The following is a 12,795-nucleotide window of genomic DNA, read 5'->3' as shown; positions in this document are numbered from 1 at the left end:
ATAGGCCCCGCAAAAGAGTCCTGTTTACTTGCCCCCAAGGTCATGTTGTCCTCAGAGTAGTGTGTCAGTTAGGAGCCCTCCTTTTATTAATGCCCCTCCCAACTGCCACTTCCCACTTTGGTCTCTTCCAAGTGTTCCTGGCGGTGAGTTGTTCCCTTTTTAGATAGGTCCCAACAAAGAGTCCTGTTTTCTTGTCCCCAGGTCAAGGTGTCCTTAGAGTTGGATTTAAGTTGGTAGTCCCCCTTTTATTCCTGCACCCCACACACTTCCCTCCTTGGTCTCTTGCAACCTCTTCTGTTGGTTAGTTTGTCCTACTCAGGTAGGGCCCAACAAAGTGTCCTATTTTGTTGCCCCCTAGAAAATGTTGTCCCCAGAGTAGGGTCTCATTTGTAGCGTCCTTTTCATTCCTGCCCCCCTGCAATTCCTATCTCTTCCAACTGTTCCTGCTGGTTAGTTGGTCTTGCTCAGATAGGCCCAAAGAATAAGTCATGTTTCCTTGCCCCCAGGTAAATTGTCCTCAGAGTTGGGTTTAAGTTCGTAGCCCACCTTGTTTCCTGCACCCCACACGCTTCCCTCCTTGGTCTCGTCCAACCGCTCCTGTTGGGAAGTTTGTCCTGCTCATATAGGGCCCAACAAAGAGTCCTATTTTCTCTCCTCTAGGTCATGTTGTCCCCAGAGTTGGTTCTCATTTGTAGCCTCCCTTTTTATTCCTGCTCCTCCCATTCCCGCTTTGTTCTCTTCCAACACTTCCTGCTGTTTAGTTGGTCCTGCTCAGATAGGCCCCAAGAATAAGTCATGTTTTCTTGCCCCAAAGTAAGTTGTCCTCAGAGTTGGGTTTAAGATGGTAGCACCCCTTTTATTCCTGCACCACACACAATTCCCTCCTTGGTTTCTTCCAAAATTCTCCTTGGGGTTACTTGGTCCTGCTCAGATACGCCCAAAGAAAGAGTCTTGTTTTCTTGCCCCCTAGGTCAGGTTGTCCCCAGAGTAGGGTCTTAGTTTGTCGCCCCCTCCCTTTATTCCGCCCCCCCCCAACCCCCACACACTTCCTGCTTTGGTCTCTTCCAACTGTTCCGGGTGGATAGTTTGTCCTGCTTAGATAGGCCCCAACAAAAAGTGCTGTTTTCCTGCCCTCAAATCAAGTTGTCCTCAGAGTATGATTTCAGTTGGTAGTCCCCCTTTTACTACTGCCACCCCCCGACACACACTTCCTGATTTGGCGTCTTTCAACTGTTCCTACTCGTTAGATGTTCCTTCTCAGGCCCCAACAATACTCCTGTTTTCTTGCCCCGAGTTCAAGTTGTCCTCAGAGTTGAGTTTCAGTTTGTATCCCCCCCCCCCCATTATTCCTGTTTCCCACATACTTGCCTCTTTGGTCTCTTTCCACTGTTCCTGCTGGTTAGTTGGTCTTGCTCAGAGAGGCCCCACCAAGATTCCTGTTTTGTTTTGTTTTGTTTCGCTCCCTAGGTCAAGTTGTCCCCAGGGTAGGGTCTCAGATGGTAGCCTCCCCTTTTATTCCTGCCCGCCCACACTTTCTGGTTTGGTCTCTTCCAACTGTTCCTGCTGGTCACTTGTTCTACCTAGATAGGCCTCAACAAAAATCCTATTTTCCTGCGGCCTAGATCAAGTTGTCGCCAGAGGAGGGTCCTAGTTGGTAGCCTCCTCTTTGATTTCTGCCCCCCACCCACACACACACTTTCTGCTTGGGTCTCTTCCAAATGTTCCTGCTTCTTAGTTGGACTTGCTCAGATAGGCCCCAACGAAAAATCCTGTTTTTTTGCGCCCAGGACAAGTTGTCCTCTGAGTTGGGGCTCAGTTGGTAGTACCCCTTTTATTCCTGCCCCCCACATACTTTCCGCTTTGGTCTCTTCCATCTGTTCCTGCTGGTTACTTGGTCCTGCTTATATAGCGCTCAACAAAGAGTCCTGTTTTCTTGCCTCCAGGTCAAGTTGTCCTCAGACTAGGGTTTCAGTTGGTACCCCCTTTTATTCCTGCTTCTCCCCCCCCCACACACACACACAGACACATAGTTCCTGCTTCCGACTCTTCCTACTGTTCCTCCTGGTTAGTTGGTCCTGCTCAGATAGGCCCCAACAAAGAGTCATTTTCTTGCCACCAGGTCAAATTGTCCAGAGTCGGGTTTCAACTGTTAGCCCCACTTTTTTCCCTGACCCCAATGCTCTTCCAGGTTTGGTCTCTTCCAACTGTTACTGCGAGTTAGTTGGTCCTGCTCACATAGGTCCCACCAAGAGTATTGTTTGTTTTATTGTTCCCTAGGTCAAGTTGTCCCCAGAGTAGGGTCTCAGTTGTTAGCCCCCCGTTATTCCTGCCCCCACCCAATTCCCACTTTGGCCTCTTCCAACAGTTCCTGCTGCTTAGTTGGTCCTGCTCAGATAGGCCCCAAAAAAGAGTCCTATTTTCTTGTCCCCTAAGTCAAGTTGCCCTCAGAGTAGGGTCTCAGATGATAGCCCCCCTTTTATTTCTGCCTCCTCCCACTTTCTGCTTTGGTCTCTTACAACTATTCCTGATGGTTAGTTGGTCCTACTCAGATGGGCCCCAAGAAAGAGTCCTCTTTTCTTGCCCCCGAGGCCCAGTTTCCCTCAGAGTAGGGTTTCCTTTGGATGCCCGAGTTTTATTCCTGTTCCACCCAACACTTCCCTAGGTGGTCTCTTCAACTACTCAGGCTGGTTAGTTGATCCTGCTAAGATAGGCCCCAGGAAAGAGCCCTGTTTTCTTGCCCCCTAAGTCACACTGTCTTCAGAGAAGCATATCAGTAGGTAGCCCCCTTTTTATTCCTACCCCGTCCGCACACTTTCTGCTTAGCTGTCTAACACCTGTTCCTACTGGTGAGTTGGTCCTCCTCAGATGGTCCCTACAAAGTGTCCTATTTTCTTGCCCCCAAGTCAAGTTGTCCTCGGAGTAGGGTTTCAGTTGGTAGGCCCTCTTTTATTCCCTCTCCCACACTTCCCGCTTCCCTCCCTTCCAACTATTCCTGCTGCTTAGTTGGTCCTGCGCAGATACGCCCAACAGAGAGTCCTAGTTACTTGCCCCCTAGGTCAAATTGTCCCCAGAGTAAGGTCTTAGTTCTTGGCGTCCCCTTTTATTCCTGCACCCCCTACTTCCTGCTTTGGTCTCTTCCAACAGTTCCTGCTGCTTACTTGGTCCTGCTCAGGTAGACCCCAATAAAGACTCCTATTTTCTTGCCCCCTGGTCAATTTGTCCTCAAAGTAGGGTTTCAGTTGGCAGCCCCACTTTTATTCCTGCTGCCTCACCCACACAATGCCTGCTTTGGTCGCTTCCAACTGTTCCCTCTAGGTAGTTGGTCCTACTCAGAACCCCCCCCCCCCAAATTCCTGTTTCCTTGCCCCCAGGGCATGTTTTCCTCAGAGGTGTGTTTCCGTTGGTAGTCCCCCTTTTATTCCTGCCCCCACACACTTCCCCCTTTGGTCTCTTCCAACTACTTTGGTAACTTGGTCCTGCTCAGATAGGCCCCAACAAAGAGTCCTGTTTTCTTGGCCCCAGGTTACATGGTCCTCAGAGTAGGGCCTTAGTTGGTAGCCCCACTTTAATGCTGCCACCCCGCTTCAAGCTCTTGTCTTCTCCAACTGTTCCTGCTGATTAGTTGGGCCTTGTTAGATAGGCTGCAGCAAAGAGTCCGGTTTCCTTGCCCCCTAGGCCAAGTTGTCCTCAGAGTAGGGTCTCAGTTTGTAGGCCCCCTTTTATTCCTACCTCCTCTGCACACTTTCTGCTTAGCTGTCTAACAACTGTTCCTACTGGTGAGCTGGTCCTCCTCAGATAGTCCCAACAAAGAGTCCCGTTTTCTTACCCCCATGTCAAGTTGTCTTCAGAGTAGCGTTTCAGTTTGTAGCCCCCCTTTTATTCTCTCTCCCCCACTTCCTGCTTTGGTCTCTTCCACCTATTCCTGCTGGTTAGTTGGTCTTGCTCAGATAGGGCCCAACAAAGAGTCCTCTTTACTTGCTCCCTAGGTCAAGTTGTCCCCAGAGTAAGGTCTTAGTTGTTAGCCCCCCCCCCTTTCTTCCTGGGCCAACAGTTCTTGCTGGTTAGTTGGTCCTACTCAGGTAGGCCGCAACAATCAGTCCTATTTTCATGTCCTTATGTCATGTTGTCCTCAAAGTAGGGTTTCTGTCGGTAGCCCCCTTTTTGTTCCTGCCACCCCCTTACACACACTTCCTCATTTCTTCTCTCGTAATGGTTCCTGCTGGTGAGTTGGTCCTGCTCATGTAGGCCCGAAACAAGAGTCCTGTTTTCTTGCCCCCTAGGTCAATTTGTCCTCAGAGTAGGGTCTCAGTTGGTTGCCTCCCTTTTTCTCCTGCCTCCCCACATCCTGCTTTGGTCTCTCACAACTGCTGCTATTGGTTCATTGGTCCTGCTAAGATAGGCCCCAACAAAGAGTCCTGTTTTCACGCCCCCAGATCAAGTTATCCTCAGAGCAGGGTCTCAGTTGGTAGGCCCTCTTGTATACCTGCCCTCCCCACTTCCTGGTCTCTTCCAACTGCTCCTGCCGGTTAGTTGTTCCTGGTCAGGTAAGCCCCAACAAAGAGTTCTGTTTTCTTGCTCCAGGTCAAATGGTCCTCAGAGTAGGGTCTCAGTTGGTCGCCCCACTTTTATTGATGCCTCCCCTCACTTCCAGCTTTGATCTGCTCCAAAGGTGCCTGCTGGTTAGTTGGTCCTGTTCAGATAGACTCCAACAAAGAGTCTTGATTTCTTGACCCCATGTCAGTTTGTCCTCAGAGTAGGGTTTCAACTGGGAGCCCCTTTTTATCCCTGCACCCTCTCACACACTTCCAGCTTTGGTCTCTTCCAACTGTTCCTGCTGGTTAGTTGGTCCTGCTCAGATAGGCCCAAAAAAAGAGTCCTGTTTTTTTTTCCCACTAGTTCAAGTTGATCTCACAGTAGGTCCTCAGTTCGTAGACCCCCTTTGAGTGCCTCCACCAAACACCTGCCGCATTGGTCTGTTCCAACTGTATCTGCTGGTTAGTTGGTTCTTCTCAGATGGGCCGCAACAAAGAGTCCATTTCTCATGACCCCTAGATGAAGTTATCCTCAGAGTATGGTCTCTGTTGGTTGTACCCCTTCTATTCATGCCACCCCCCTCTGCCTGCTTTGGTATGTTCCAACTGTATCTGCTGGTTAGTTGGTTGTCTTCAGATAGGCCCCAAGAAAATGTCCTATTTTCTTGCCCTCTAGGTCAAGTTTTCTGCAGAGTAGGGTCTCAGTTTGTAGCTTCCCCATTTATTCCTACCCCCCCCCCCCGCTTCCTCCTTTGGTTTAATCCAATATTTCCTGCTGGTTGGTTACTCCTGCTCAGATAGGCCCCCAGAAGAGTCCTGTTTTCTTCTTGCCCCAGGTCAAGTTCTCCTCCGAGTAGGGTTTCAGTTTGTGGCCCCCCCTATTGTTTTCTCCCCCCATGCTTCCCGCTTTGGTCTCTTCCAGCTGGTCCTGCTGGTTAGTTGGTCCTGCTCAGGTAGGTCCCAACTAACAGCCCTGTTTCTTGCCCCCAATGTCAACTTGTCTGAAGAACAGGTTCTCAGTTGGCAGCCTCCCTTTTTTCCTGCCCCCCAATCCTGCTTTGGTCTCTTCCAGCTGTTCCTGTTAGTTAGTTGGTCGTACTCAGATAGGCCGGAACCAACAGTCCTGTTTTCTTGTCCCCTATATCGAGTTGTCTTCAGAGTAGGGTCTCAGTCGGTGGCCCCCCTTTTATTCCTGCCCCTGAAATTCACACTTTGGCCTCTTCCAACTGTTCCTGTTAGTGAGCTGGTCCTGCTCAGATAGGCCCCAACAACGAGTCCTGTTTTCTTGGCCCCAGGTTATATGGTCCTGAGAGTTACATGGTCCTCAGAGTAAGGCCTTAGTTGGTAGCCCCACCTTAACGCTGCCACCCTGCTTCAAGCTTCTGTCTTCTCCAACTGTTCCTGCTGATTAGTTGGGCCTTGTTAGATAGGCCGCAGCAAAGAGTCCTGTTTCCTTGCCCCCTAGGTCTAGTTGTCCTCAGAGTATGGTCTCAGTTGGTAGCCTCCCCTTTTATTCCTAACCCTTCTGCACACGTTCTGCTTGGCTGTCTACCAACTGTTCCTACTGGTGAGCTGGCCCTCCTCAGATAGTCCCAACAAAGAGTCCTGTTTTCTTGATCAAGATCTGTTTTTCCAGATCAAGATGTCCTCAGAGTAGTGTTTCAGTTTGTAGCCCCCCTTTTATTCTCTCTCCCCCACTTCCCACTTTCATCTCTCCCAACTATTCCTGCTGGTTACTTGGTCTTGCTCAGATAGGGCCCAACAAAGAGTCCTCTTTACTTGCCCCCTAGGTCAAGTTGTCCCCAGAGTAAGGTTTTAGTTGTTAGCCCCCTTTTATTCCTGCACCCACTACTTCCTGCTTTGGTCTCTTCCAACAGTTCCTGCTGCTTAGTTGGTCCTGCTCAGATAGGCCCCAAGGAAGAGTCCTGTTTTCTTACTCCCGAGGTCAAGTTGTCCTCAGAGTAGGGTCTCAGTTGGTAGCCCTGCTTTTATTCCCGCACCCCCCCCCCCACTTTTCCTGCATTGGTCTCTTCCAAATGTTCCTGCTGCTTAGGTGGTCCTGCTCACATAGGCCCCAACTTAGAGTCCTGATTTCTTGTCCCATAAGTCAAGTTGTCCTCAGAGTCGGGTCTCAGTTGGTTGCTCCCCTTTTATTCCCACCCCCCACACACTTCCCTATTTGGTCTCTTCTAACTGTTCCTTCTAGTTACTTGGTCCTGCTCACCTATGTCCCAACACAGACTCCTGTTTTCTTGCCCCCTAGGTTCAGTTGCCCTCAGAGTAGGGTCTCAGTTGGTAGCCCCCCTCCTCACTCTTGCCCCCCCCCGCACTTCCTGCTTTGGTCTCGTCCAATTGTTCCTGCTGATGAGTACATCCTGCTCAGATAGGCCCCAACACAGAGTCCTGGTTTTTTGCCCCCAAGTCAAGTTGTCCTCAGAATAGAATTGCACGCAGTAGCCCTGCCTTTATTCCTGCACATCCCAACTTCCTGCTTATGTCTGCTCCAAATGTCCCTGCTGGTTCCTTGCTCTGCTTAGGCCCCAACGAAAAGTCCTATTTTCTTGCCGCCTAGATGAAGCTGTCCCCAAGGTAGGGTCTCAGTTGGTAGTCCCCCTTTATACTCGCAGCCTCACCCCACACATTTTGCTTTGGTCTTTTCCAAGTATTCCTGCTTGTTAGTTGGTTCTGCTCAGATAGGCCCCAACAAAAAGTCCTATATTCTTGCTCTCTGGTCAAGGAGTCCTCAGAGTAGGGTTTCACGGGGTACCCGTCTTTTATTCCTGCCTCCTCACTTCCCACTTTGGTCTCTTCCAAATGTCCCTGCCGGTTAATTGTTCCTGCTCAGATAGGGCGAACAAAGAGTTATGTTTTCATGCCCCCTAGGTCAAGTTATCCTCAGAGTAGTGTCTGAGTTTGTACCCTCCTTTTATTCTTGTCCTCCCCCAATTCCCACTTTGATCTCTTCCAACAGTTCCTTCTGGTTAATTGGTCCTGCTCTGATAGGCCCCGACAAAGACTGATTTTCTTCCCCCAGGTCAATTTGTCCTCAGAGTTGGTTTTCAGTTTGTAGCCCCACTTTCATTCCTGCCACCCCCCAACACACGCACGCACGCGCACACACACACACACACACACACACACACACACACACACACACACATTCCTGGTTTGGTCTCCTCCAAATGTTCCTGATGAGTTGGTTCTGCTCAGATAGGCACCACCAAGAGTCCTGTTTTCCTGCCCCCTATGTCGAATTGTCCTCAGAGTAGTGTCTCACTTGGTAGCACCCCTTTTATTCCTGCCCCTCCCCACTTCCCGCTTTGGTCTCTTGCAACTGTTCCTGCTGGTTAGTTGGTCCTACTCAGATAGGCCCCAGCAAAGAGTCCTGTTGACTTGCCCCCAGGTCAAGTTGTCCTCAGAGTAGGGTCTCAGTTGGTAGGCCCCCTTTATTGCTTCCACTTGCTGCTTTGGTCTCTTCCAACTGTTCCTTTTGGTTGGATGGTCCGGCTCAGATAGGCCCCAGGAAAGAGTCCTATTTCGATGCCCCAGGTCAAGGTGTCTTCAAAGTAGGGTTTCAGTTTTTAGTCCCCCTTTGTTCCCTTCCCCACTCTTCCCGCTGTGGTCTCCTCCAACTGTTCCTGCTTCTTAGTTGGTCCTGCTCAGATAGACACGCACCGGTAGTCCTGGTTTCTTGCCACCGGGTCAAATTGTGTTCAGGATAGGGTCTCAGATGGTTGCCTTCCCTTTTATTCGTTTCCCCCACTTCCTGCATTGGTCTCTTCAAAATGTTAATGCTCGTTAGTTGCTCCGGCACAGATAGGCCCCAACAAAGAGTCCTTTTTTCTTGCCCCCAGGTAAAGTTCTACTCAGAGAATGGTTTCAGGTGGTTGCCCCCCTTTTATTCCTGCTGCCCCCCTCACAGTTTCTGCTTTGGTCTCTTCCTACTGGTCCTGCTGATTAGGTGTTCCTGCTCAGATAGGCCCCAAAAAGAGTCCTGTTCTCTTGCCCCCAGTTCAAGTTGCCCTCAGAGTAGTTTCTCAGTTGGTAGCCCCCCGTTTATTCCTACCGCCAACAAAGTTCCGCCTCGGTCTCCTCCACGTGCTCCTGCCGGTTAGTTGGTCCTCTTCAAATAGGCCACGACAATGAGTCCTTTTATCTTTCCCCCAGGTCAAGTTGTCCTCAGAGTAGGGTTCCAGTTGGTAGCCCCCATTTTATTCCAGCCACCCCTCCCCAGCACACACTCCCATCTTTGGTCTCCACCAAATATTCCTGCTGGTTAGTTGGTCCTGCGCATTTAGGCCCGAGCAAAGAGTCCTGTTTTCTTGTCCTCTAGATCAAGTGGTCCTCAGAGTAGGATCCCAGTTGGTAGCCCCTCCCCCCCACTTTCTGCTTTGGTCTTTTCCAACTGTTCCATCTGGTGAGTTGGGCCTGCTCAGATAAGCCCCAAAAGAAAGTCTTGTTTTCTTGCCCCCAAGTCACGTTGTCCTCAGAGTTGGTTTTCCGTTGTTAGCTCCCCTTTTATTCATGGTGGCCACACACTTCCCACTTTGGTCTCTTCCAACTGATCCTGCTGGTTAGTTGGTGCTGCTCACGTAATGCCCTGATAACACGTCCTGATTTCTTGCCCCTAGGTCACGTTGTCATCAGAGTAGGTCTCAGTTCGTAGCCCGCACATTCCACACCTCCTCCTCAGGGGCACAGTTGTTCTCCAGGAGGACCACCCCCAAGACCAGCACCAGGAAGCTGGCCGTGGGCATGCCCTGCCTACTGCTTAGCATCCCATCACATATCAGGCCAAGGATGGTGACCAGGAAGAAGGAGTGGTCTCTGGCGTCCGCTTCCTTCACGTCAACTCCAACGGCCAGCTGCAGATACTCGCAGGCTTGGCGGAAGATCACGGAGACGTGGTCCTGGTCATCTTGGCTGACCGCCGCCAGCATCTCCGCCTGTGTGGTCGGTCGGCTGCTGAGTGCGATACTTGAGAGCAGGAATGCCACCAGGTCAGCCAGCCTCATGCCGAATGCATCTGGGAGCGAGGGCTGGGCTCCTTGTGGGGCCCCTCTGGTGCTGGACCCCTCCTCATCGGGGCTGCTGGGGTCCTCATCGGACTGGCTCCACGGAGCACCTGCCATGTCAGCGGGGGAGGGGCAGGCATTCGGAAGGCTCAGACTGACTCTGTTGAGGGGCCCAGGCTCCCTCTGTCCTCCTTCTGCATCCTCGCCAAGAATGGCCACAGGGCCCAGGCCCTGCCCTCTGCCCACTTGAGGTGTCCCAGCCGCCTCCCCCCGCCCACACACACACACACACACCCCGTGTCTGTGAGACTCCACTGTGGAAGTCTGGCCCGACTCATCCACCCAAATGCCCATCCTGCCCATGGCCCTTCACAGAAGGACGCGGGTGCCCGAACTCTGGCAGGTTCCTTCTGTGTGTCCTAGGGACCTGAGTCCTTCGGTCCGCCCCCCATGTCCCCACCTGGACTCCCTAGCCCGGCCCGTGCCCCTGCCCTTTCTGACCTGGGATCCTGTCCCTCACCCCAAGGTCCTCGGCTCCCTCAAACCCCCGAGGTACAGTTGAGTGGACACAGCCTGCGGCCGCCCTCTCCAGAAACCCCGGCCTCAGCGGGGCCTGAGCGCCTGCCTCTACCCAGGGTGGGTGGGTGTAGTAGGCCCTACCGCTCTCCCTCAGGTCCAGACACCAGCTCCAGGAAGAGCCTGGGCCCGTCCCTCTGGGGCCCCGAGTCTACCACCCTTAGCCCCGCTGGGAGGAGGGCTCCGCCTGACCACCCTGCCGGGGTCTCTCGGGCTGCCGGCTGGACTGACCTGGATTCCGGGATGGGGGGGCCGGCCGTGCTCCCTCACATGTCGACGTGCACGCCTTGCTGCCCGGCCGGGCCCCTTCTCTCTGCCGGCCCGAACCAGGCATCCCAGACTGAGGCTCCCACCTCTGTCACCATCCTTTCCGGGATCCTCACCTTGACTCTGACCGGCTCGGGCCGTGCCCCCGCCCTCTACACAGCTGAGTCTGTGCGCCTCAGATCCAGGCTCTCACTCCCTGACTTCCTGGAGACGGAGGCAGGGAGCACACCGCAGCCACTGTCCCCACCCCGCTACATTGTGATCAGCTACCCAGAAGGCATCACACTGACCAGAGACACCAAGCCAGCCTGGCTCAGGATGTCTCCACTGTAGGGCTCCCCCTGGAGCCACACTGCCTCACCCTCCTTTGATTTGTTCTGCTCCTCTTAGGGGACCCTTCCCTGCCTTCCCACTGGGACTGTCGCTGCTAGACAGTCACCTAGGGGTGGGACGTGTCCCGCCTCTCCTAGTGTCCTCACTGCCAACACAGGGCCCTTCCGAGAGTGAGCAGAGCTCAGCGAATGTCCGGCCACAAATGTCCCAGTGAGCTGGGGACCTCTGCTCAGATCGAGTGTCTCCTCCTTTCTCGGAGACCCAAGCAAAGGCAGGCACACATCTCTATGTCCCTCGTCCAGAATGACAGACGACAAGGGACGAGAAGCAAGAACGAACATCTTTTATTGCTCCATGCCCTGAAACCATCCGTTTACTGCCAAGGTCTTCACGTTTGCAAGACATCCCTGTCTGTGCCCAGCCCAGGCACCGCGTTTCCCTTCTGGATCCCGAACGAGGACGGAAGGGTTCCCAGCTCGTTGCACCAAACGGCACAACTCTGACTCTTGAACACCTGTGGCGTGGGTGCCACTCCCACACTGAGCCCGAAGCTCACGAAACCTTCTATGACAAGGAACAACATCGGAAAACTTCCTCGAGGAAACAAAGATCGATTTCCGAGGCCACGTAGACAGAGAACAAGAACCCACCCAAACGCGCGCTTGGCCCCGCTTTCCCCCAAGCCGCCCTGGCCCTCCACTACTCACAACGCCCAGCGCCCGCTCTGCTCGCACTCGCAGGGGAGAAGTGGCCTGGCTTCGTGCCCCGCAGGAGAAGCTGCTCGACCCCAGGTGGGAACGGGCCCGGCTGCCCCTCGGGCTCAGGCCCGCTCTTCCTCATGGCTCACAGCCTCTTCGGACAGACACGGAGACCCGGGCTGCCTGCTGTTGACCGCGAGGAAGTGCTGCAGCACTTGCACGCCACTGGTTTCTGCGTGGGCCCTGGGACCCCACAGGAACTCGTAGCGTGCGGGCTCGCTGCCGGGCACCTGCCGGTACTCCAGGTACCCTTCCTGCACCCAGACGTCGGTCAGCAGCTCCCTGGGCTCCCCATAGAATACGTGCTCCCTGCCGGCATACACCCCCATGACCCCCAGCGCTTCCCACACCGCCTCCTCAGGGGCACGGTCCTCCTCCAGGAGGATCACCCACAGGACCAGCACCAGGAGGCTGGTCTTGGGCATGCCGTTCCTACCACTCGGCGTCCCATCGCAGCTGAGGCCCAGGATGCTGACCAGGACGTAGGAGCCCTCGCGGGGGTCCACTTCCTTCACGTCGACTCCAAAGACCAGCTGCAGATACTCGCAGGCTCGGCGGAAGATCACGGGGAAGCGGTCCTGGTCATCTTGGCTAACCGCCGCCAGCATCTCCGCCCGTGTGGTCGGCTGCTTGGTGCGATACTTGAGGAGCAGAAGCAGCACCAGGCTGGCCACCTTCACGCGGAGAGCATCTGGGAGCGAGGCCTGGGCCCCTGCCGGGGCCCCCCAGGTGCTCGACCCCTCCTCATCGGGGCTGCTGGAGCCCTGGTGGGACTGGCTCCCCGAAGCGCCTGCCATGGCCCTGGGGGAGGGGCAGGAGCTCCGAGGGCTCTGGGGAGGACTCGGGGACCCGGCAGCAGCAGACCCCTCCTCCAGGGGGACCAGAATGAGGACAGAGCAGGAGGAGGACAGGGAGGAAGAGGAGGAGGAGGAGGAGGAGGGAGATGGGTACCCCCCCTCCTCCTCCTCTGCTTTCTCCTCCTCCAACTCCACCTCCTCTTCCAACTCCTCCTCTTCCTCCGACTCCACCTCCTCCACCTCCAACTCCACCTCCAACTCCACCTCCAACTCCTCCTCTTCCAACTCCTTTTCCTCGGACTCCACCTCCTCCACCTCCACCTCCACCTCCTCCACCTCAACCTCCACCTCCAAATCCACTTCTTCCACCTCCTCCTCCTCCTCCACCTTCTCCTCCTTCAACTCCACCTCCTCCACCTCCTCCTCCTCCAAATCCACCTCCTCCACCTCCTCCAACTCCACCTCCTCCTTCTTCAACTCCACCTCCTCCTTCTTCAACTCCACCTCCTCCACCTCC

General features: G+C 54.1%; 1 protein-coding gene across 1 annotated transcript; it reads right to left on the bottom strand.

Annotated features, from left to right (window-relative positions):
- Window positions 1–11,050: 11,050 nt before the first annotated feature.
- LOC123383392 (melanoma-associated antigen 9-like) lies at window positions 11,051–12,482 on the bottom strand. Its single transcript, XM_045050911.1, has 2 exons — window positions 11,431–12,482; window positions 11,051–11,287 (listed from the first exon to the last, which is right to left on the bottom strand). Exon 1 carries the CDS (start codon window positions 12,276–12,278, stop codon window positions 11,544–11,546), a length of 735 nt encoding a protein of 244 aa, XP_044906846.1. The 5' UTR covers window positions 12,279–12,482; the 3' UTR covers window positions 11,051–11,287; window positions 11,431–11,543.
- Between the last annotated feature and the right edge of the window lie 313 nt (window positions 12,483–12,795).

The sequence above is a fragment of the Felis catus genome, chromosome X (assembly GCF_018350175.1).
Source record: "Felis catus isolate Fca126 chromosome X, F.catus_Fca126_mat1.0, whole genome shotgun sequence".
Lineage (NCBI taxonomy): Eukaryota > Metazoa > Chordata > Mammalia > Carnivora > Felidae > Felis > Felis catus.
Note: the sequence above shows the minus strand (reverse complement) of the source record. Positions and strands in the feature narration are given on the sequence as shown.

Excerpts from the sequence above, each read along its gene's own strand:
- LOC123383392 (XM_045050911.1), bottom strand. The coding sequence starts at position 12,278 with ATGGCAGGCGCTTCGGGGAGCCAGTCCCACCAGGGCTCCAGCAGCCCC.